The sequence below is a fragment of the Sinocyclocheilus grahami genome, unplaced genomic scaffold, assembly GCF_001515645.1.
Source record: "Sinocyclocheilus grahami isolate Dianchi unplaced genomic scaffold, SAMN03320097.WGS_v1.1 scaffold788.1, whole genome shotgun sequence".
NCBI lineage: Eukaryota > Metazoa > Chordata > Actinopteri > Cypriniformes > Cyprinidae > Sinocyclocheilus > Sinocyclocheilus grahami.
The window spans coordinates 411,709-435,285 of NW_015505967.1; the positions used below are offsets into that span (position 1 = coordinate 411,709).

The 23,577-nt window shown below is 39.2% G+C and overlaps 1 protein-coding gene and 1 long non-coding RNA gene across 2 annotated transcripts in view; both read left to right on the forward strand.

Annotated features, from left to right (window-relative positions):
* grk6 (G protein-coupled receptor kinase 6) overlaps window positions 1-15,120 on the forward strand; it is a 63,812-nt gene extending 48,692 nt beyond the window's left edge. Inside the window, exons 5-16 of the mRNA XM_016246186.1 lie at window positions 4,415-4,515; window positions 4,745-4,837; window positions 5,431-5,494; window positions 6,236-6,376; window positions 7,002-7,192; window positions 7,361-7,398; window positions 8,378-8,467; window positions 8,555-8,763; window positions 9,411-9,548; window positions 9,898-10,035; window positions 12,456-12,590; window positions 14,389-15,120. Of these exons, the coding sequence (XP_016101672.1) occupies window positions 4,415-4,515; window positions 4,745-4,837; window positions 5,431-5,494; window positions 6,236-6,376; window positions 7,002-7,192; window positions 7,361-7,398; window positions 8,378-8,467; window positions 8,555-8,763; window positions 9,411-9,548; window positions 9,898-10,035; window positions 12,456-12,590; window positions 14,389-14,439 (1,389 nt within the window). The 3' untranslated portion in view covers window positions 14,440-15,120. The remainder of the gene's footprint in view (window positions 1-4,414; window positions 4,516-4,744; window positions 4,838-5,430; window positions 5,495-6,235; window positions 6,377-7,001; window positions 7,193-7,360; window positions 7,399-8,377; window positions 8,468-8,554; window positions 8,764-9,410; window positions 9,549-9,897; window positions 10,036-12,455; window positions 12,591-14,388) is intronic.
* A 2,743-nt stretch (window positions 15,121-17,863) lies between these two features.
* Window positions 17,864-20,021, forward strand: LOC107561712 (uncharacterized). The gene is made up of 2 exons (XR_001605895.1): window positions 17,864-19,227; window positions 19,371-20,021. It is a non-coding gene; the product is annotated as an uncharacterized lncRNA (long non-coding RNA).
* Window positions 20,022-23,577: the final 3,556 nt, after the last annotated feature.

Here is a 23,577-nt window from a genome sequence, read left to right on the forward strand (position 1 = left end):
ACTGATTTCTAGTCGTGTCCATTTTTGGAAGGCCAAACAAAGTAGTTTCGCTTTCACAACGAAACAGCGTCACACACGGCGGCCTACAGTAAGCGGCGGCGGCCTAGAGTGAGCAGAGGCGGCGGGCTTGAGAACGGCACGGCCGGTGGATTCGACAAAGGAGGCTTGTGGCAACCACATGTGACGACCCCGGGCTGGACTCCGCTTTGTCCACGGTGAAAGCCATGTTTCTAGCATGTTTATCAAGTTTGCTAGCATGTTTCTAGAATGATTTGCAAGTTACTAGCATGTTGTTAACATGATTAACAAGTCAATAGCATGTTGCTAGTATGATTCTAGCATGTTACTAGCATGTTTCTAGCTTATTAGCATGTTACTAGCATGTTATTAACATTTGCAAGTTACTAGCATTTTGTTAGCATGATTCTAGCATGATTAGCAAATTAATAGCATGTTGTTAACATGATTAACAAGTTACTAGCATGTTGTTATCATGATTAGCAAGTTATTAGCATGTTGTTAACATGATTAGCAGGTTAATATCATGTTGCTAGCATGATTCCAGCATGATTAGCATGTTACTAGCATGATTCTAGCATGGTTAACATGTTACTAGCATGATGCTAGCATGCTTCTAACATGTTTAACAAGTTGCTAGCATTTTGTTAACAGTATTAGCATGTTACTAGCATTATGTTAGCATTATTGGCAAGTTACTAGCATTTTGTTAGCATGTTTCTAGCATGATTAGCAAGTTACTAGCATGTTGGTAGCATGTTTCTATGCTAATCCAGCTAAAACTAGTTGATTCAGTAAAAAAAACAGCTAAAAACCAGCTCAGACCAGCCTGGCCTGCTAAAAAAAAGTGGCCAAAACCACTTTAAAACTAGCTTGGGAGACCAGCCAAAGCAGTCAATCAGCTTAGGCTGGTTTTAGCTGTTTTTTTTTCACTAGGGAGTTGTTAAGCTTTGCTATAGCAATAGACAGGTTTAAAAGCAATAGGCTTTTTCAAGCCAACTTAACTAGATAAAAACGTTCGTCAAGACAAACTTTTAAGTTAGCTTGAGAAAGCCAGACCAGAAAGTTTGAAAAAGTTTGAAAAGTTTAAGAAGTTTAAAAAGTTTAAGTTTAAAAAGTTGGAAAAGTTTTAAAGGGGTCATATGATGCTGCTAAAAAGAACAGTATTCGGTGTATTTGGTGTAATGAAATGTGTTTATGTGGTTTAAGGTTAAATACAACTTAACCACTGATTTCTAGTCGTGTCCATTTTTGGAAGGCCAAACAAAGTAGTTTCGCTTTCACAACGAAACAGCGTCACACACGGCGGGCTAGAGTGAACGGCGGTGGCCTATAGTGAGCGGAGGTCGGCGGCTAGAGTGAGGAACAGCCGGCGGGCTGAGTGAGCGAAGGAGTGTCGAATTATCCTGCCACCTGCCAATATCCTTTGGTGAGGTCCAAGGTGCTGATGTTTCGAGCCTTGCCCAGCCGGTCCAAGAGCTCATCCACCCACGGCATGGGATTACCTCCTCCTCTATAGCCGGCCGGCGAGCTTCTGGTATCCGGTAGGGCCACTGCCGGACTACGACTCCTGGGGGTGTGCGGACCTTGTGCTCGATGACTGTGGTTCTACCCGGGGTCTCACTGAACACATCCTTAAACTGACTGACCAGGGCCTCGAGTTCCGTCTTCTGGGTCACCGACAGCTGCGGATCTACGGCCACTACTGGAGGGACGGTGTGGGCAAGCGCGGCGAGATGCTCAGGCCGGGGAACCCACCTCTTGAGCAAGTTAACGTGGTAGATTTGCTCAGTTCGTCGGCGGCTTGGTTGCCGCACACGGTACGTCACCGGTCCCATTCGTTCCACTACTGTGTAGGGTCCCTGCCAGGTCGCTAGGAACTTACACGCAGCTGTCGGGACCAGAACCACCACACGATCGCCTGGCTGGAACTCCCGGGCTTGGGCAGGCCGGTCGTACAGGCATTGCTGGGTGCGCTGGGCTGTCACAAGGTGTTCTTTAACCAGGGGCATGACTCAATCCTTTCTCTCATTTCCTGTACGTGCTCGATGAGGCTACGAAGTGGGGCTGGTTGGTTCTCCCAAGCGATGTCTAGTGACCCGGGACATGAAGGGGGTACCCTGGTCAGTCAGGATTTCCTTTGGGATCCCGACTCGGCTGGTCAGCAGGAATAGCTCTCGGGCAATGTTCTTGGTGTTTGCCGCACAAAGAGGAATGGCTTCCGGGTACCGGGTGGCGTAGTCCAGGATGACTAGGATGTGCTCATGTCCCCGAGCAGACTTCGGCAGCGGTCCCACCAGATCCATCCCGATCCGCTCAAAGGGCACATCGATGACGGGTAGTGGAATGAGCGGGCTGGGGGGAGGATGACGAGGAGACGTCTGCTGGCAGGTCGGGCAGCTACGGCAGAAGCGTTTCACTTCCGCCTCCAGTCCTGGCCAGTGGAAACGGCCCCTGATGCGTTGGACGGTATTTTCGGCCCGAGGTGCCCCGCCATCGGATGGGCATGTGCCAGCTCCATGACTGTCTCTGTCTTGGTTTTAGGCACGACCAAGAGGAATTTTTCCTCCCCCCGCCTGTGGGTGACACAGTACATCAGACCATTTCTTATTTCAAAATGAGAGAGGGGGTGTTGGCCCGGAAGCCTATCTACCTCATCGACTCGGCGCACTTGATCCCAACAGTTTCGCAGGCGGTCATCCTCTCGTTGCTCCCTGCCGAACGAACCCCCAGTCGTGACCTGTGAAAACACATCGAGGTAGACAGAAGGTTAGCTGGCTGACACTCACCCTCCCTCTCGCTGTCCGTTGCTAGGTAGGCCGGTCTCGGGCTGGGCGGCCCCCAACGGTTTCACCGTGGCCCGTTCCGGGCGGTACAGCCTGGTGTCCTGGGGGCGAGGAGGAGCTTCTTGAACCCCGGCCAGTCCCGTCCCAGGAGCAGAGGTACGGGGAGGTCTCGCACAATGCCCACCTCGATGGCCCAGGTCCTGGGCTCCGCTGAAGTCCGAACCGTGCGGGCCGGCACATAGCGGGTGTCTCCATGCACACACGTCAGTGGCAGCTCTTACTTCTGTTTGAGCCTTGGTTTTACCAGGGTAGGTCGCACTAGGGTGACTGAACTGCCGGAATCCAACAAGGCCTGCACTGGTTTCCCCTCTAGCTTTACCATCCGGCTGGGGCCAGGGGAAGATCCGTCCTGATGCAGGAAACACCCGGCCATCCAGGCTCGGCTCGTCGGTGCTGGGGGTTCAGTGGGTATTGGCTCATCAACGAATTCGGGGACCGCCGATCTGCTGACTGGTCGCAGTGCACCTTCGAGCGGACGCCGCTCCATCACCCTGCGGGGCGCCAGGCCCGCTCTCTCCCCTGCCTCGCGGGCGTTCGTCGCCTCCGCCAGCTCGACCGCTTCAACAATATTATGGCTGTCCTGTGGATTCTGCATACTGACCGGGCGCCTCAGCGGACGGGGCAGCGCCCGTAACAGCCGATCGACGAAGACTTTCTCCGCTACTTGGTCAGCGATAGGGGAACTGGAGAGAAGCCACAGGTGAGCCAATCGAGCAAGTTGCGCAGCTTGAGCTCTCACCGTCTGCCGTTCATCATAGGTCCATTGGTAGAATTGCTGCGCTGCCCCTGTGGGAGACAGGCCCACCCGGGCTAGAATTTCGGCTTTTAGCTCGTCATGTTTTTTTAATAGGCCCGCTGAGCTTCTCCGGTGAGGAAAAAGGGAGCGATGATGCGAGCCCACTCTTCCGGTACCCACCCCTCCCGGGCCGCGATAACCTCAAAAGTATGGAGGTAAGCCTCGATGTTGTCGTGCTCGGTTAACCTGACCGAAGTACTGGTGAGCCTTGACGGGCGATTCCTGGAGGGGCATGCGCCCCACCACGCTGGCCTGCAGTTGTTCCACGACCCGGTCAGTATACTCCTGTCGTGCGGCCAATCGCTCGGTAAACTGCTGCTGGCGGGCCGAGAACTCAGTCAGGCGGCGGATGACCTCTTCCATTTGTCCCTAAGGAAGAGAGCGGTTCTCCTAGAAGAAGCACAGAGATCGTTACAGCAACCTGGCGTTACAAGCGAAATATGTCTGTATAGCCTAGGCACGCACCCATAAGTAAACAAATAACTTCTATAGCATTGTTTTCTTTCACCATGCAGTAAACGTAAAAAAGAATTCAATAAAATATTCATCGGTTAAAATTTTTACTGTCGGTTAACGGTTAAACATTCAATATGAGCATCCCTAAAAGATAACTATGTAATGTGTCGTATATCATAATTTAAATACAGTTGTTTTTTTATTTCCTTTTTGCTTTGTTCATAGCATAATTCATGAGCATGTAAGCATTTATTTGTTTTTAAAGGATATTTTCATGTTCATATTCTTCCATTTGCAGTCAGAGGACTATGTCCCTGAAGTAACAGAGGAGATGGTGACTAAGTGTGCAGAAAGCTTGCAACAGGAGGCATGTAAAGAGCTCTTCATGGAGTGCACCAAGTGAGTCTTTTAGACAGGAAACACTCTTATTATCCCATTAGATGGCTCTAGTAGATACTCCTACACTGCCACTGTCTGACAAATACATGGCATCAGAGCAACATTTTTCTGAGTGAAAACGAAATTGAGCATTTTCATACAAATCAATTAATTAAATCAGGATGTGAGAGTCAGATTTTTTCACTGTGCAATCTAGTAACACTTTATCTCAATGTTTTCTTTCTTGTAGACTGATCCATGACTTCCTGAGCATGGCCCCCTTCGCAGACTACCTCGATAGTATGTACTACAGTCGCTTCTTACAGTGGAAATGGCTTGAGAGGTATAAACAGCGCCTGAACGCTTTTTTGAACTTTTTGGTTTTGTTTATAATGTACAAACTCAGGGATTTTCTGTAGTTCTGAACTCTCATATGCATGTTAAATGACAGAAATTATATGTAGCTAAGAAGGGTTTTTTCACCGCCAAGTAGAGTCTAATTATTCCTTTGGGTGTAATGATTTATTTATGAAGCTAAGCTTATACAAACCAGATGTGAACTCTGAACTTGTTATTTATTTACTTTTAGTCATAAAATGTCCTCTGACTGAAAGTCTAAGCCAGGCCTGGACAATTCCCATCCAGACCTTTTACAGAGAAGAATATGATATGCCGGAACAAATACTTTCACTCTCGTGTACACATTAAGAGGCCTAGTACACTAGCCATCTACTGAATATGTAAAAAAGGGTCTTAATTAGATTAAAGCCATGCATTTTAACATTGTGCGTCAGTGTCTCTTGAGATATCAGCTTCTTGTGAAGGCAACAGGAAGTTATTCTACTGTAAAAGTATGTTATAATTAAATAAAACACGGTTATGTTCGTTCTTATGAAATGTAACTTTTGTTTATTATTCTCTTCCTCTCCTCGACAGAGAGCCAGTCACAAAAAACACATTCCGTCAGTATAGGGTTTTGGGAAAGGGAGGCTTTGGCGAGGTGAGTCTGAAATGATTAAGCATCGCTCTGTTTATGGCAGAAACATATTGAGGCGTTATTAGTTATTATCTAGAATGCCACTAAATCAAACGCTATCTGTCTACTCCAGGGTTCATAAGGCTAATTATCCTATTTTTGTTACGCTATCAGACATAAATCCTTCAGATTATCATACACATTGCCATTCAATGTTGGCAGATATAGAGAATGCAAGTCTCCAATTCTGATTTCCCTACCAGATAACTAATCGCATTGAGAGTCTTTTTATTACTCTCCGCTGCCCTGTAGAAAGTCCTTTTAGATTAATCCCTTAGGGAACATATCAGAGTCATATAAGCTATTTTTTGCATTAGTTTTATGACCGTTTTTATTTTAAATTTTTTTAAATGTTGAATTATAGTACTTTTTTATCCTGAAATAACTTTGAAAATAAGAATTTAAACAAAAAAATAATTGTGTAATTATAATAAAATGCCACAATGCAAAATTTTAAGGCAAGATAATGAATCCCAACAAACCAAAAACAATTATCAAACTGATCAAAAATCACTTCCCTCTATCCCCCCAAAAAGCATGAAATATCTCTTTGTATACTGGCTAGTACAGCCTCATCTCATTTGTATGACAATTTACATAAATTAGAATTTCATGTAAGAAAGTTACAAATAAATTCCCTCCCAAATCTCCCACTGTGCTTTTATTTTTTGAATTTTATTTATTTATTTATTTTTTGCACCCAAGGTCTGTGCATGCCAGGTGCGGGCCACAGGGAAGATGTACGCCTGCAAAAAGCTGGAGAAGAAACGCATCAAAAAGAGGAAAGGAGAGTCCATGGCGCTGAATGAGAAGCAGATTCTGGAGAAAGTCAACAGTCGGTTTGTTGTAAGCATCTGCAGTGCTTATTTCACCCGATCTTGCGTGTGTTTTGTTGGAGCGTAACCTTATCTTTCTATCTCTTCCACACATGTTTTCTACAAAAAAAAACATGAAGTCGCTGTAGTTCCGACTTCTGTTTTTGGGCTGATTAGCTCACAGAGGCGCTGCTTTTGTCATTTCCTTTGAGATCACAGGAGATCTGAGTGCTCGTTCTGGATCTTCAAATTCATACAAATTAAGGCATGGAGATCTGATGTAGAGAGATTATAGTTTTACTGTTGTTTCTATTTAATGTTTACATTCAGAATCCTACACTTTATTTAAAAAACAGAAACCGAAAAAATATTTTTTTTTTATATCAAATTGAAAAGATGATGTCCAACAGTCTTTCAAAACCTTTACATCTGATAGTAACCCCTATTTTGATGAAATAATAACTTTGTATTTGGGGTTGTGTATCCAAAGGCCTGACCTCAAGCACGCTATTTTGAGTTGTTTTGTTTGGCGGTTATTCTCGGGATTTTCTCTTAATTTATCCTCCATTTTTAGACACTTTCCCACACAGGCTGTATCAAATATGGGAATTCTGTTTTGTAACTGAACCAATGTACCTTTCTGTTTTCCCATGGAGGTGAGTCTTGCGTATGCATACGAGACGAAAGACGCCCTGTGTTTGGTGCTCACACTGATGAATGGAGGGGACCTGAAGTTCCATATCTACCACATGGGAGAGGCAGGTTTTGACGAGAAGAGAGCTGTGTTTTATGCTGCTGAGATCTGCTGCGGGTTAGAAGACCTCCATCGTGAGAGGATAGTATACAGGTGAAAAGATTCAGACTGAATTGTGGTTTACAAGGGACTGTTTGCAGCAACAACAACAAAAAAATACTGATAATTAAAAGTATTGATTTCATTCAAATGCTACTTCAAATGATGGTATTTTTTGTGTAATTTTGATTGTTGATTGTTGACTGACCTGCTTTCTTTCAGGGATTTGAAGCCAGAAAATATACTGCTGGACGATCATGGTTAGCAACATCTTTTCTTTGTGATTGCTTATGAAATTTACTGGTTACTGTAATGGTAATTGGTATGACAATGGTAAAAAAAAAAAATCTTAAAGGGATAGTTCACCCAAAAATGAAAATGCTGTCATTAATTACTCACCCTCATGACGTTCCAAACCCGTAAGACCTTCGTTCATCTTCGGAACACAAATGAAGATATTTTTGATGAAATCCGAGTGCTTTCTGACCCTGCATAGACAGCAATGCAACTGAAATTATGTCACATGGACTATTTTACAGATGTCCTTGCTACATTTCTGGGCCTGGGAACATTTCAGTTGTGTTGTGTCCCATTTTGGAACGACATGAGGGTGTGTAATTAATGTCCAAATTTTTATTTTTGGGTGAACTATCCCTTTAAAGAAAAGCTGTGTCACATGGAATGTCACATTCTAAACTGTAGCACTTGTGTTTGCCACAAGAGGGGGTAGAGTACATAATATTGTTTTTGAGCTATAAAATTCAACATCCACATTTATAAAATACAGTCAGCTGTATGTGTCAATTTATTGAACTAGGGCTGTTAACAAAATACATTTTAATCAAATTAATTACAGGACATGCTGCAGGGTTCCCACATTCATGGACACCTCGAAATAGCAGGGGATTTTACAAATATTTGTAATATAAATGAATATAGTGTTTGTAAGTTTGATTTCAGCAGAATTATAATAAGAAATCATTATCAGGTTGTCAAACCACTGAAGAAATCATGGGGAAAATCATAGAAATTAAATGATCAAAGTGTGGGAACCCTTACATTAATTGAAATCTTTCCAAAGAAGATCATTCAAATATATGATTTTGGCATATAAAAATGACAAAAAAGTTGCTTTTGAAGGTCCAACTTAAGTTATTAGTAAAACTAACCACTGACCGACATCATTTAAGCTTGCTTATGGAAGAAGGAATTTAACAAAGCTGTGATGTTTCACCTCAGGTCATATACGTATATCAGACCTTGGCCTGGCTGTGCATGTACCGGAAGGTCAGACAATCAAAGGACGGGTGGGAACTGTGGGGTACATGGGTATGTATTTGCCTTTAATAACATATAAGCAATATTAGCAGCAGCTGGAACAATCATTGTAACCTGAATATGTTTATGCCCCATCAGCCCCAGAGGTGGTGAAGAATGAGCGCTACACATTCAGTCCAGACTGGTGGGCTCTCGGCTGTCTTCTCTATGAAATGATCCAGGGCCAATCACCCTTTCAGCAGCGCAAGAAAAAAATCAAGCGAGAGGAAGTGGAGCGGCTAGTGAAAGAGGTGGAAGAAGAATATTCCAGCAAGGTCTCAGAGGATGCCAAATCACTCTGTAAAATGGTTAGTATCCAAACAATTATTTAATTCAATTCAATTTACTGATCGAAATAATAATTAATAGCAATTAAACACATACATCAGTATTTCTGAAAAATCAAATCCCCATTTTTTTCTGTCAAGTTCATCTTTTAAGTGTGCTAAATGGAAACATAAGGAATGTTACATTTTTAGTTGGCAATATTGTCCTGAGATGCTTGCAGAACACATTTTGAACATCTTAATGGGGTAGTTCATGCAAAAATTAAAATTCTGTCATAATTTCCTCCCCTTTGTGTCGGGTGAACATATAATTTTTGTCCATACAATTAAAGTCAATGGGAACTGAAACTTTTTGGTTACATTCTTTCTTCAAAACAAACAAACAACAAAAAAAAGGTTATCACATGTTTGGAATGGCATGAGGGTAAGCGAATGATGATGGAATTTACAATTTTTTGTGTGGAAAGGAAAGATTTATATAGTTGTTATTTGTTGTTGTTGTAAGAAGCTTAGTTATAAATTGAATTTTTTTCATTTTTTCTGTATTAATGCCTGTGATGTTAATATGGTATTAAAACAAATAAATAAAAACATTTTGAACATCGTAACAGTTGCCAAAAAGGTGTTAAAGATGATTTATTTCAGCAAGTGTGCGTTTTTTTTCCTAGCTGCTAGCCAAAGACCCTAATGAGAGGCTTGGCTGTCAGGGGGATGGAGCCACAGAGGTGAAAGCCCACCCTATTTTTCGTTCCATCAACTTCAAGCGACTTGCAGCAGGCATGCTCGAAGCACCCTTTATTCCAGATGTAAGTATCTTCTGAGACTCTAATTTGAACAAATTTTATTGGGAATATTAACCACAACTACTGTTGTTATTACTATTGCTTGTTCACTGTTTAAATAATCTGTTCACCCAAAAATAATAAGTCTGCCTCATGTTGTTCCAAACCCATTCAAACGTATTTTTTTCTTGGAACATAGAAATTTTGAATAATGTACCAGTCACTCTTTTCCTTGGATTTACGTTTATTGATAAAACACATTTGTGTAAAGAAAATAACAAAAGTCGGTTCAGAGTGTGACTTGCAAATGATTTCTTCATGAATCGGACATCGCTTCTTTTAATGAACGCACAAGCTTTTATGTCTGTCTCAGCCTCAGGCCATCTACTGTAAGGATGTGTTGGACATCGAACAGTTCTCCACAGTGAAAGGGGTGGAGCTGGAGCCCAAAGACGACTCCTTCTACAGCAAAGTATCCAGTGGAAGCATTCCCATCCCCTGGCAAAATGAGGTCAGATCACTACCCAGAATAACCTCAGTAAATGTTTTACCCTGAACCCTGATAGACGATTTATGACCAGCATGCAATAAAACGGAAAATAACATTGACTTTGATAATGTGTGCAAACAGATTTCAGTCAATGCAAATATGTGATATTTTTTCTTGACATGCATGCAACGTTGCCATTATGAAATTAACTGCCTTGTATAATTGGTCTGGTTTTAGGTTAACCCGACCCTGATCTGATGTGTTTCTTAACTTTACATAAGATGCATTCTTGCGAAATAGAATGAACAGGACCATAGAAATCGGCATGAGAAGTAACACTATGGCTGAAAGACTACTGTCTAAGGGCCTGATTTAATAACAGCTTGCGCCAGCGCAAACCGTCTTTTGGCGTTAAAATAGTACTGTCAGGATTTACTAAAGATGCGCAGTGAAGAATTAGCACTGAAAAGGCGTGGACAGTTATTTTTGCGCCTAACCTTATTGAATATGCATTTTTAGGAGTTTCCCTTTCAGACGCAAAATTTATGGGAAGAGAGTATTAAAATGAATCACACAATGCGATTTACTGACGTTTGCGCTTGTCAAATTACTTGTATTTGCGCCATTATTTAACGTCCCAAAAAAGCATGTCTTAAACCAGGTGGTAATTTGCGCTGCTCTTGGTAGATTGCGCTAGTCATTATGGAAATGATCTGTGTTCTTTAATGTGTGCATTGTTAGTAAATCACCCGCAGAATTTTCCCCTCCCATCAGTGCTTTTATGGAATTGCGCTCTAACACTAATTTGCCCAGTTCAGTAAAACTGGCCTTAAATGTGTATAGCTGTTGTGGAGTTGCTTGAAAATGGATGAATTTAAGTAGTGGCAGATCTTTTCATCCATATTGTAAAGTAAATCTGAATGCAAAATTGCAGTTAATCATAAGAATTTCAGGATTGTAAGGTTAAGCAGACTAAATTATTAGAGAAGCCCGGCATATGTCACTAGAGAAAAGTCTGTTGTTTTATCGTTAGATCGGCTTATGACAATGTGATTAAAATGACTAGCTCAAAGGTTTAAAAAACCGAAACAATAAAACAGTAATTTTGTGTCAATTACATTTCATTCATAGTTTCAAGATATTAGAATGTGAGGTAAATGTATATCTAACTTAACATAATAAATTCGTTTTAATATGAATAATGCCCGGTTCAGACTACACGATTTTAGCCCGATTTTGCCACGATTTGCTTGACGTAGGGTGTCGTGGGGATTCGTAAACGACAATGGGCGTCGGGACGCAAGATTCCATAGTTTCAACACGTGTAGTGTGTCATAGTGGACAACAACCGATTCTGCATCTGCGATGCTTCACGACATCACGACAGAAAGACTAGCATGTTTAATTTGTTTTCCATCGTCCACGACGAGTTCTGTCACATTGGTGACGTTGACCAATAGCAGCACAGAAGCCCTTTCATACACCGGTTTCCAACATGGCAAAACGAAAGAGAGATGATGGTGCTGCTAGGTGGAGTTATGAGATGGAGGAAAGGTTCGTGGAGCTGTGGCAACAGTACTCCTGCATGTATGATGTGTCATCGAGGGACTACCACGACAGAACGAAGAAAGAAAAATGCTGGCGAACTATAGCGGAAGCGCTTCAGCATTGTTTACACTCTTGTTTTCGGAAGTCAGTCGCTAGTTCCGCCTTCTCGATGACATCACGCGCGTCGTTAAAGATGGCACGCGATGAATGGTCGGGAAGCAGCGTGTAGTCTGACATGTTTCTTGTCCAGGACAAGACAAGATTTTAGGAGTCAAAATCGTGTAATCTGACACAGTGACTATCGTGACTGACAAAAATATTGTGTAGTCTAAACCCGGCATAAGGGTGATAGGGACATTGTCATTTTAATTAGAATTTATTTTAATATTATTTAAATACTTATAGTTTATATTTAAGTGTATAGTGTATAATATAAGTATATTACTTATTTACTTATAGTTTTAACTATTTTGAATTTACTTTTATTTTTATGTTTTCGGTTTTCATTTTAATTTCGGTTTTTGTAAGTTTGTTGTATTTTTATTTTTTTTTTACAAATATATCTAAATGGTTGTCACCGTTTTTATTTTAGTTTTAGTTGTATTTCAGTTAGTAATCCAAGTATAAATTTAGTTTTTCCTCTAATATGTTACTTTTCAGTTTTATTTCTGATAACAAAATTGTTTTTAATCATTTTGATATTGGTTTACAATCACAGCAATGGACAGAATTCATAAAAATGCTCATTTAAGAGGGTTTTCAAAGTAGTTACTAGGAACTTTATAGTTTATACTAGGACCTGGTCACAACTTGCCCCTGTGACAACAAGCCCCATTTCTCCCTATATTAGTTTGACTTTAATTCTGGGTGTGTTATTTCATTGATCCATTCAGATGATAGATACGGAGTGCTTTAAAGAACTTAACATCTTGAATTTGGATGGCACTGTGCCCCCTGACCTGGACTGGAGAGGTCAACCCTCACCCCCACCCAAACAGGGCTTACTGCAAAGACTCTTTGGCCGGCAGGTGAGATTTCCTCACATCCTTCTATTATTTATATGCAGTGTTTTTGCTCCAAGGCATTATTGTTTGTTCCATTAGTAAATGAGGTTGTCAGCATCTGGTTGAACAGCTCTGCCAAAGTCTATCTGAACCTTTTTGTATCCTGTTTGATACTGAAATCGTATATGGCTTTGCAGGCGATTCTTGTAATGAAATAAAATATTAGTGTGCAGGTTTTCTTCCCCCTCTTCCTGCTGTAGAGGCCCAATCTCAAATCTATTTTATACCCCTACCCCTACCCCTATGCCATCCCTTTCCCTTTGTCCCTTGAAACAGAGTGTCAAGGGGTAGGGGTGAAAATATTCCCCTAAGAAATGGGACACCACTACTATACCATTACACATCATCATATGTCATCTAGCTTCTACAAGACACAACTATACTGGTGTGCTGGTGTGCATTAGAGCCTTTAATTACTGTTCTATATTAATACACTGCTTTTACTGACACACACATGCACACACATATCGGAATTCACACAGCTCACACATTCAGGAGCAAAGAAACTTGTCAACGCTGCCCCGCGACTTTTATTAATAACGTAGTTTAAAAGACTGAATTGCTACATTATATTTTCCAGCAACGAGTGGATAAAATCGCTGTTTTTGAAGTAAGCTCACTCATTGTAAAGAGAGACGTACAGACGTGCATACACGCAACTTTCGTCTCTCTCTTTCAAATTGACCATATTTGAGAAAACGGTTTAGCGATTTCTAATTATTGGGGGGACTAGCCCCCCTCAATGTCTATGATGGCTATCACCCTGATCATACATGAAAATATGTTGTGGTACAATCGTGCAATCAATAATAATTTAACGCTAGCAAACTTTAGCGATTTTTTGCAAACATTTCTTTGAATAAAATGACCGTAAATATGAACACACGATTGAATGTAACATAAAACAAATGATTACTTTTCATTAAAATCTTTATTAATGCCAAAAAATTATTACATGTATTGGTCTTTTTGTTCGCTCGGGCAGCCATGTTGCCGCTGTAGCCAGTTTATGCTGAGACTTCTCATACCCCTTCTTTTGAATTGTGGTCCCGAAAAATCTTTGTTTGAAGGGGTATCTCGCCCTTCCCCCTACCCCTACACCTCCAACCAAAAGAGATTCGAGACATCCCTACCCCTTCACGTGAATACGTGAAACGGAGGGGTAGGGGTTAGTGTAGGGGTAAGGGGTAGAAATGGGATTGGGCCTTAGTCAGATACATGAAATGATTCGTGTAATATACTCTGATTACTAATGTATAACTGTTTAGAGGTTTTTGCCTTGCTTCTCAGTTTTATTTGGACCTCTAGGCACTCTTTAATCGGAACGTAAATGTAAACACAAATTTATATTACAAAAAAGTAAAAACGTATGCCTGTCATTGTGAAATGGTAGAAACATCATGTAATGGTTTGACAAATGCTATTTTGTTCCTGTGTTGAAATATTTCCTATCGAAACAGGAAGTTTGTGCTGGACATTGAAGGCTTTGTGCTTTTTTTCAAAAATAAATACATTTCAATTTAAGACACATTACCAAACCATTATTTGCTACTGTTAATGCTAGGCTGACTGTGTGTTTTCTAGGAAGAGAAAGTGCATTTTCAAAAGTGTACATCTGCTAAATGTTTGAGTCAACTTTTATTAGCACACTAGCATGACCTCAAAGCTAAGAGACAACCTACATTCTTTGATTCTTGATTCTTTTAATGCTATTTGAAAATGTCTGTGTTTGACTGTGCATGTGTTTATGCTGCCCCCGCAGGACTGCTGTGGAAATTGCAGCGACAGTGAGGAGGAGCCCACACGGCTGTGAAGGCGTGGCCTGGTTGTGGCTCCTCCCCTACACCACTGAGGATCTCATTTGTTTACAGTTTTTGCACATTTGTATTTTTAAGATAGCTCTATATAAACATTGGAATGTATATTTTCACTATATAGCCATGCAGTGTATCTTATATTTAAAGTCATCGAAAAGAAAAGGACAGAAAAAAGGGTCCCAATTATCATCCTTTATCATGGGTGACGTATGGAAAGGACAGATCGTTCAACACTGCTCAAGTCTCAAACTCGGTTGACCCAACCGATCCTGTACATTTCGTCAGTATGTCTTGCAGCCTCTTTGCGCTTTTTTTCTTTTTTGGTTCTTGTACGATTTCACACACATGTACAGTATGCACTCTGAATATTTGTTTTAGACGCGGGGAGCAAAGGAAATTTGCTTTTGCAGATATTTTTATATTTATATTTTGAATTTTATTTTCTTATGGTAATCTCGACAATCAAATGACACCATTTGTATAAAACAGTGATAAATGTGCATTAATAGAATTTTGAAAAAAAAAAAAGCAAAAACAGGAAGTGACTATAAAACAGAGGGAAATTTTAACATCATAAATTCTCTACCAGACGTCTCAAATATGTACGGTTACTTAGCTAGAGATACCTAGAAAACCAAATAGACGTGACTAAAATGCATATACAGTGGGGAAAAAAAGTATTTAGTCAGCCACCAATTGTGCAAGTTCTCCCACTTAAAAAGATGAGAGAGGCCTGTAATTTTCATCATAGGTATACCTCAACTATGAGAGACAAAATGAGAAAAAAAAATCCAGAAAATCACATTGTAGGATTTTTAAAGAATTTATTTGCAAATTATGGTGGAAAATAAGTATTTGGTCAATAACAAAATTTCATCTCAATACTTTGTTATATACACTTTGTTGGCAACAACAACAGTTGTACCATGTTGTAAATATGCGACACTCATCTGTAAAGTCTTCAGCACGTCTTCCTGCTAATTCTTCTTTGGATAATTAGGAAAAACATCCTGATTATAGTCCTGTGTGGCCCATATGTTACAAAATGAGTCGAATCATGAGGCATTCTTTTCCATTTACGGTATATTTCATAACATGACTGGTAACGACATGACAGTAATTTGTCATTCCAGCTCTGAAGACCGAAAGACTTTAATTAAGGCCTGTTTCACACTGCACACGTAAGCAGAGCGTAAGCAGCGCATATATTTTCTTGGCGCTCATGTTACCAGATTTCAACATTCACATTGGATGCTGAGGCGATGCAGCAATGCGTAGCAGAGCAGAAGCAGCAGTGCCGCAAATATTTGCTTCACTGCTCACGCAGTATTTTTGGCCAAAATATGCATGTTGACATGAGAAATGAACAAATTTACCATAAACTTTCAGAAAAATTTAATCCCTGAAAATGCAAGGAGTTTGTTTGCCCAAACCTCAAAGCATGTTTAAATAATTACAGTTTTAACAAATTTACCATAAAATTATAAAAGTGATGTCTACTGTGTTTCACACAGTCATCAAATGACTTTCAGCACTTTAAAAAAATTAAATCCCTGAAAATGCAAGGAGTTTGTTTGCCCAAACCTCAAAGCATGTTTAAATAATTACAGTTTTTCTCAATCGATTTGACACTTTGTGACACAAACTCACTGTTCTCAAAACAATTAACACCGTGATCTGAAAACTTTATAATTGTCCTAAACAGATCGTACGTTTTCATTCATTTCATACAAATTACAAATCATGCTAATCATTTTCTCAAAACAATGTGCACAAAACTCTCAAATGTTTTCACAATAGTTCATACAACCAACCAATACTTTAAAATAGCTGAAAAAAGGTTTTACACAAATCACAAACACTTATGTACCATTTGTCCAAACACAACAAACAAAACTCTGTAATTTGCCATTCTATCAAATGAACATGGTATATTTTCGATTGGCCCTAAACTGATATTTGTTCAGTTAATCATACACTCAACACAGGAAATGCAGTTTTCCTAATCGTTTACAAATGTATCACAGTTGCTTTAGAGTAATAAAAAAAGGGAAAGCATACAAAGAGCAAGAACAACTATGCAAAAAATAATAATAATAATAAAATATAAAAAAAATGATGAAGATGTTGAGACAGGAGCTTGACAAGCATGGATTCAACTTTCTTACATTTTTTCTCCTAGTTAGATCAAATGTAATGAAATTCTCTTCCAGATGTAAATGAAAGGCAAGATCAATAATTCAGGATAATTCATGTATACAGCAAACACACACATGTGTGTATATACAATGGTGGCCAAAATTATTAGAACACTAGTATATATATATAGATATCCACCACTGTGCTGTAAAAGACTGATCTGTAGTTATCAGAAAAGTTTGTTTGCCGTTCTTGCTGCTAAAGGTGGCACAAACAGATTTTAAGTTTAAAGGGGCAATTCGTTTTTTCTCATGGGTGACAGCAGGTGTTGGATAACAATTTTTATTTCGTTTAGACATACACAGTATATATAAAACAAAACTCCCTGTTGAAGAATTGCAATAAACATGTATTTTCATTAGCATATTTGTGCATCTACAGCTAAGTGTGTTTATTAATCAATAGAGAACACGCCTATAGATTTTATGTTAATATTTACTTTTAATAAATGCATTACTAGAAAATAATTGCAGTGCTTCATTTTGCAGTTGAACTGTTTGGTTAAGATCATTTTGTGTTTGGATGGCTGTGCTAGTTGTTTTGAGAACAAGTACATTGCATTGGAGAAAAGTGTCAAATCGATTGAGAAAAACTGTACATGATTAGAGATATAGCTTAAAGGGATAGTTCACCCAAAAATGAAAATTCTGTCATTAATTACTCACCCTCATGTCGTTCCAAAACCGTAAGACCTTTGTTCATCTTCAGAACACAAATTAAGATATTTTTGATGAAATCTAACAGCTCTCTAACCTTCCATAGACAGCAAGGATATTAACACGATCAAGGCTCAGAAACGTAGTAAGGACATCGGTAAAATAATCCATGTGACGTCAGTGGTTCAACCGTAATTTTACGAAGCTACGAGAATACTTAATGTGCGCAAAGAAAACAATAATAACAATTTATTCAGCAATTCTTCTCCCAGAGTTACCGTCTTCCGCCATTTTGGAGAGTATCCCAGAACGTAATTGTTCATTAATTGTTTTCTTTGCGCACAAAAAGTATTTTTGTAGCTCCGTAAAATTACGGTTGAACCACTGATGTCACAGATTATTTTACCGATGTCCTTACTATGGCTCTGTGCCTTGATCGTGGTAATATCCTTGCTGTCCATGGGAGGGTCCGAGAACTCTCGGAATTCATCAAAAATATCTTAATTTGTGAAGAATGATGAACGAAGGTCTTACGGGTTTGGAACGACGTGAGGGTGAATAATTAACGACAGAATTTGGGTGAACTAACCCTTTAAGTTTAAAATGCATTTTACTATAAACTATATTTAATATGGTATGTGTGGGAAGGGAAAAGTGTAGCATCACAGTAGAGTATGCTGCCCATTATAAATGAAAGCATGTGACAAGCGTGGTCAGAGGAGTCCACCTAAAACAGGCAAAACAATGGACGACACTCGTCTTACCCATTCTTGATATTTTTTTTACTGTAGAATACAAGCCACATTTCAGATGGCGGTGTGAAAGCACAACGAGCATGTGCTGTTTCCGCTCTTCATATGCGCAGCTTTCGCACTGCTATCGCTCTTCTTATGCATCCAGTGTGAAACATTGTCAACATCACTTAACAGTTCAACATGCTAATAGACATTAGAAGTGTTATTTCATGTTTTAAAAGTAGATATGCGCAATTTTAATGGGCTGCGTATAATTTAATTGCTGCTTTTTTTTATATGCAGGTCAAACAAAAATGAATTTGCCAAAAAGAAATGTTTTGTTTTGTGTTATATATCCCCTGCAATCACAATAAGCTCTTTACATCTTCAGTTGCTTGGAAACATGATGTCTTGGGAACTTTGTTGTAAATTTGATCTTGATTGATGCACTTAAGACCAAACCAGTTCAATTTATGTCCTCCATCTTCATAGAAGGTGCCGTTTGAAGTATTAAGGTACTCATCATTAGGGATTTTTATTCAAATGTTTTTGAGTTAGCTTAGCATTTTGTGCACACACTTTCTATTTTCTTTGCTGTTGTTTTACCTCAAATATTACTGTGCCCTGTGGATGTTAATTGTTTCTTTTTTTTCCCCAAAACTTGTGAATTCTTATTTTGGACATCGTAGTAACTCGCAAAAGCTTTTGGACTTTGTATTGAAGCCTAGCTGAATGCGTAACATCGGTGGCCTTCCAACTCAAGGGTCTGTAAAACAGGAAGTCCATGGAAGCACCATCAGCTAATGACATGGTGGATCCTTGACTGTCAACACATTTCTCATCCATCTACAGTTTACGTTAATTCTCTTGGATAAACTCAAATACATTCCAGTCTCTACCGCACTGTACAGTTGTAAATTTGATTTTTTTTTTTGTTTGTTTTTTAGCAATAATGGATTTTGTAAGTATAACTACTTTATAAAGGTGTATAAAATGATAACATTTTTAATCTAGAGCGAGACGGAACTTAGTTTGACTCAATGTTTTCCTGAGCCAGGCTTTTAACACTGTGAAGTGATCATTTCTGTCACAGTTGTACATTTTTTGTTGCTTTTGTGCAATGCACTGATATTTTCTGTTTGCGAATTTATAACTGTGTATGTACAGTACGTGTGCCTAAAAGCTGTATGTCTGAGTGTACACTCTAAAAAATTCTGGGTTAAATATAACTTAAAAAGGAACAAAACCAGCTATTGGGTTGTTTTGAACCCAACCGCTGGGTCAAAACAACCCAATAGCTGGTTTTGTCCCTTTTTAACCCAGCATTTTTTTTTAGAGTGTATGTGCGCTTTTACCTGCACTGCATGTGCCCATATTTTTTACCACAACCACTAGTGAATGCCTTTTTTTTTTTTGCCCTGAATCAGTGAAATGTTAAGTTCTAGGGGAGCTTTCAGTGTTTGTTTGTTTCTTTTTTAAGAGGAAAGATGGAGAACTTCAGGCTCACTGATAATAAAGTTATCTATTATTAGTAATGCCAGTCATTTCAATATCATAGATTTCATGTTTACCTCAAGGCAGTGGTGGAGCTAAACTCAAAATTTCTTACCAAACAAGACTTGTACTGAGAATTATGTCAAAATGAAAATGGCAAACTTCCAGCCACATTTGTCAGTGTTATTAATTCATTTCAGTTGTCAACAATAAAAACAGACCCTGTGATATGAACTCGTGTCATATTAGTACTTCTGTTGTTGTTGTTGTTTTTTAAAGAGTATAAACATCTTTTAAGCCTCAAAGTGTATGGTGCCAGTTTAAGCATCATGTTCCATTAGCAAACAACATGCCATTGAGGGCTATAGAATCAAATATGATTTTTTTGTAACTGTGTATAATGTGCTAATATGAGTAAAGAATTGTGTATAACTGGAGGATCTGGCCACTCTAATTTCTAACAGAGGTTTAATTAGTCAATGTGCTCTTGTTATTTTCACTTACTATTGAGTTGTTTTGCTGATGGTGACTTAATTGTAATATTGTAAAAACAGATTTTAACATATCTGTATTATTCTGAAGCAGCAGTTTTTCTTTTCTTTTGCATAATATGTAGAAGTCCATAGCCCTTTCATTTAAGGCCAGAAGAATGTGTTTTGTTGCAATGAAAACTTGTCTTGTTTTTTTCTGGATTGCACATTAAATACTAATTTTTTGCTGAATTCAATAGTTAATTCTCACTCAGGTTACAGCCATCGTTATGTATGTTTTTATTTGCTTAATATTCGTACACTGCCTTACTGATAAAGTAATGTCAAGTTTCTGGTCTATGTTTGTCCATTTTAAAGTTGCATAAAAGACATGCCACTTGGAACGTTGCTTATAGACTTTGGTGTAAATTTGTATTGATGATGACAGTGAAGGAGTTTGTAGAGTAAACGTTTTTTTCTTGTCAAAGCACTGATGCTCATTTTCCCTCTGTTTGGTTTCTGCTGTCGGTCTCTGGCCTGTGAAGCCTGTACATTGCGCAAGGCCTCTCATGCAGGTCTTCTGTGTAACAAACAGAATTTTGTTTGTTTTTCATTTTTTCTGCAGTAGTATTCAACTTCAATAAATTTTTGGGGTTAGTTTTTGTGTGGTTCTTCAATTTACTTCATATTTGAATTCATTCCAAATCTATCTGTCTTCAATTTGCAACACCATAGCAATGCCCAAGCTGCTGTACAATTAACACCACCTTATTTGTCTGACATTAGCACATTTATTTATTTATGTCTATTTTCAATGGTGTAGCAATTCATGAAGGACCACTCACATCAGATGTGACTTTTAAACCAAACAGCTATGCATGAGGAAATTAAACCCGATGAAATATCTGTGCCCTCAAGCCTGTTGAAATGACAGGATTCCGTATGTGGCAATTTGCCGACTAAAGGTAAATGTGAACGCAACTTAAAATGGGTTAAGAGATATGCAACTCTATTTTTTTAACAAATGCAAAGACGGTTTATTCATCCTGACTTCTGGACAGAAGAAATAGCAGACACTGGACAAGCATGAAACTTTTAATGCACATGTGTCAGCTGCCTCAGTTAAACTTCCAGTTGTTCTTATCCATAAGTCCCTTTCAAGGAAAGTCTGTTCACTTGGCGGCCATATTTGCAATGTATCCAGGTAGCTATTTCAGGCATCCAAGACTAGTCTTATCTGCTTAAATGGAGAAATACAGAAATCTCAAAAAATGCTTGCCACACTCACATTTAAATGATATATTTAATTTACAAAATGAGACATGAACTGCCCCTTAAATGTTGTTTTTTAATGCTCAAATAGTGTTAAAAATTTATATATTTCAGGCTGGGCCAGCCAATACCCATGTGTAGTGCTAACCTCGCATCTCAGGAAACGGACTGTTTCTATGGCAAACCAGAGATTCTACTAGCAGCTGCAGTGATGCAACGATTTTACCAATTGATGACTGGATCTTTTATTTAGAAGACAAGGCTTATTCCGCCATATTGTGAATTGCACTTTCTCTCTTTGATAGTAATATGTTTGCACCGTCTTGGCATATCAAAAGTTCATATCTAAAAGGTCCTGGTCTGACCTTTAAGTTCCAGTTCTGAACAGCGTTCCAAGAGCACTGAGATTTTCACTGTTTATTTCACTGCCTGTGTTTGTGTGTCCGAGACAGACTGTCAGTCTGGGTATTTTTCAGTGACAATTTCTGCAGGTTACATCAATACACCAGAAGGGCTTAATGAGTCATTTCAATGAATTATTCAGTTCTTGCACAATTCTGTTTTGAATTTGTTTGGAACTATTTTCTATGGTGGAGCAAAAACAGACAAAAATAACTTGCAATATTGTGCAAGTTACTAAATATTAAATCCTTGTTTTTTGAACTTTTTCATGAAGTCAATATGACCCTCGCAATTGTGTTGTTGTTGGTCTGAACAACCCCATCTCATGAAAGTGCGTATCAATAACGCGAGTTTCGATTTGGCGTACTGTTTATACCCAGAAATTGACTTTGGAGTGCATATGATACGCAATGGGTAGGATTAGGGGTGTGGGGTAGATGCGTATCATATTTACGTGAATATGCATGCCAACAAATTGCATATCATATGCACGCGAAACCTGCGTATTATATGCACACCAAATGCGTACGTATCATATGTACGCCAAAGTAAATTTTTGCACATCAATGCCACGATTTTCTGTTTTTATTTGGTGTACTATACGCATTTTCATGAGTTCGGGCTCCTCTGAAATAGCACAATAACAATGGAACAAGAGCACTCTTGATATTACTTATCCTTTAAAGAACAAAATGTTAAGACTGTTGTACACTTTTAGACAAGGCAGCAACATCAAAGCTTGTCTTTAAGAACTGATCCGAATTTCGTTCAAATCTTTCAGTATTAGTGATGTAAACTTTTGTCATATTTCGGTACTTCATATAATGATCACCTTAAAGTTATAATTCATCCAAAAATGAACTTTCTGTCATCATTTCTCACCCTTGTGTCGTTCCAAACCTTTATGATTTTTGTAGAACATAGAAGGGATTTTGAGAAATGTCACAGGTTTTTTGGGGCACAAGTCAATGGTCACCAAAATAGTTTACCGACATTCTTCAAAATAACTCCCTTTTTGTTCCACAAAACAAAGAAACTCATGAAGGTTTAGAACTGTGAAGGTGACTAAATGATGACATTTTTTAAAAAACTATCCTAACTATCCTAGAAAAGGAGAGTAATAGACAGACAGAACCTAATTGGACTCTTTAGTGGGCCGCTACTGCACACTTAGTCTGATAGTAATGGTGTCTCTAAATTTTTGATACCCTTCTTTTTTTACGCCAGATGGGCAGATAAACAGCAGATGGGCTTCATCTGCACACTCAATACCTTGATATCCAATCCTAATGAAAGGTAATGTCACTTTTATTATGCAGCACGCTAGTCTCAGTTCAGCCTCCTTAACATGCAGCTCAAATCGTGAGTGCCATTTTCTGCTAGACCATCTCCTGTTGGGTTGAGGCTGCTCATGGCTGCAAACCATCCATGCACGTCCACGTTCCCTTGCACCTCGCTCTCCTCTCCACTCTTTCTCTCTGTTGCTGGGCAACGATCTTTAAGAGGGCTTTAAAAGAAATAAATAATATGCTGCAAATAGACTCTTCTGGATTTTTTAACATTTGGAGAAGAGTGAAACAGCCCATCACACACCGTCTGTGAGGTGTAGACATGGCATCTGGCTCAAGGGCCTTTAGCGAGAACGAGGAGGGAGGGGGGATTGTTGACGATGAAAGGTTTGAAAAAACATTTCTGCTGTACCTTACCAAGGCTGTACTAGTGAACATGAAGTACTGAGGGACAGCTATTAGAAAAGCATCCGAGTTGTGAACTACATGTTTAAGGGTCTAATAACATTAGGAATGGATGTCACTTGGAATTTTCCCCTGAAATCTTATGCCATTTGGACTCCAAAAAGTAGTCATTTATAATGCCTGTTCAAAAAGTAAATTATAATAGAATTTCCA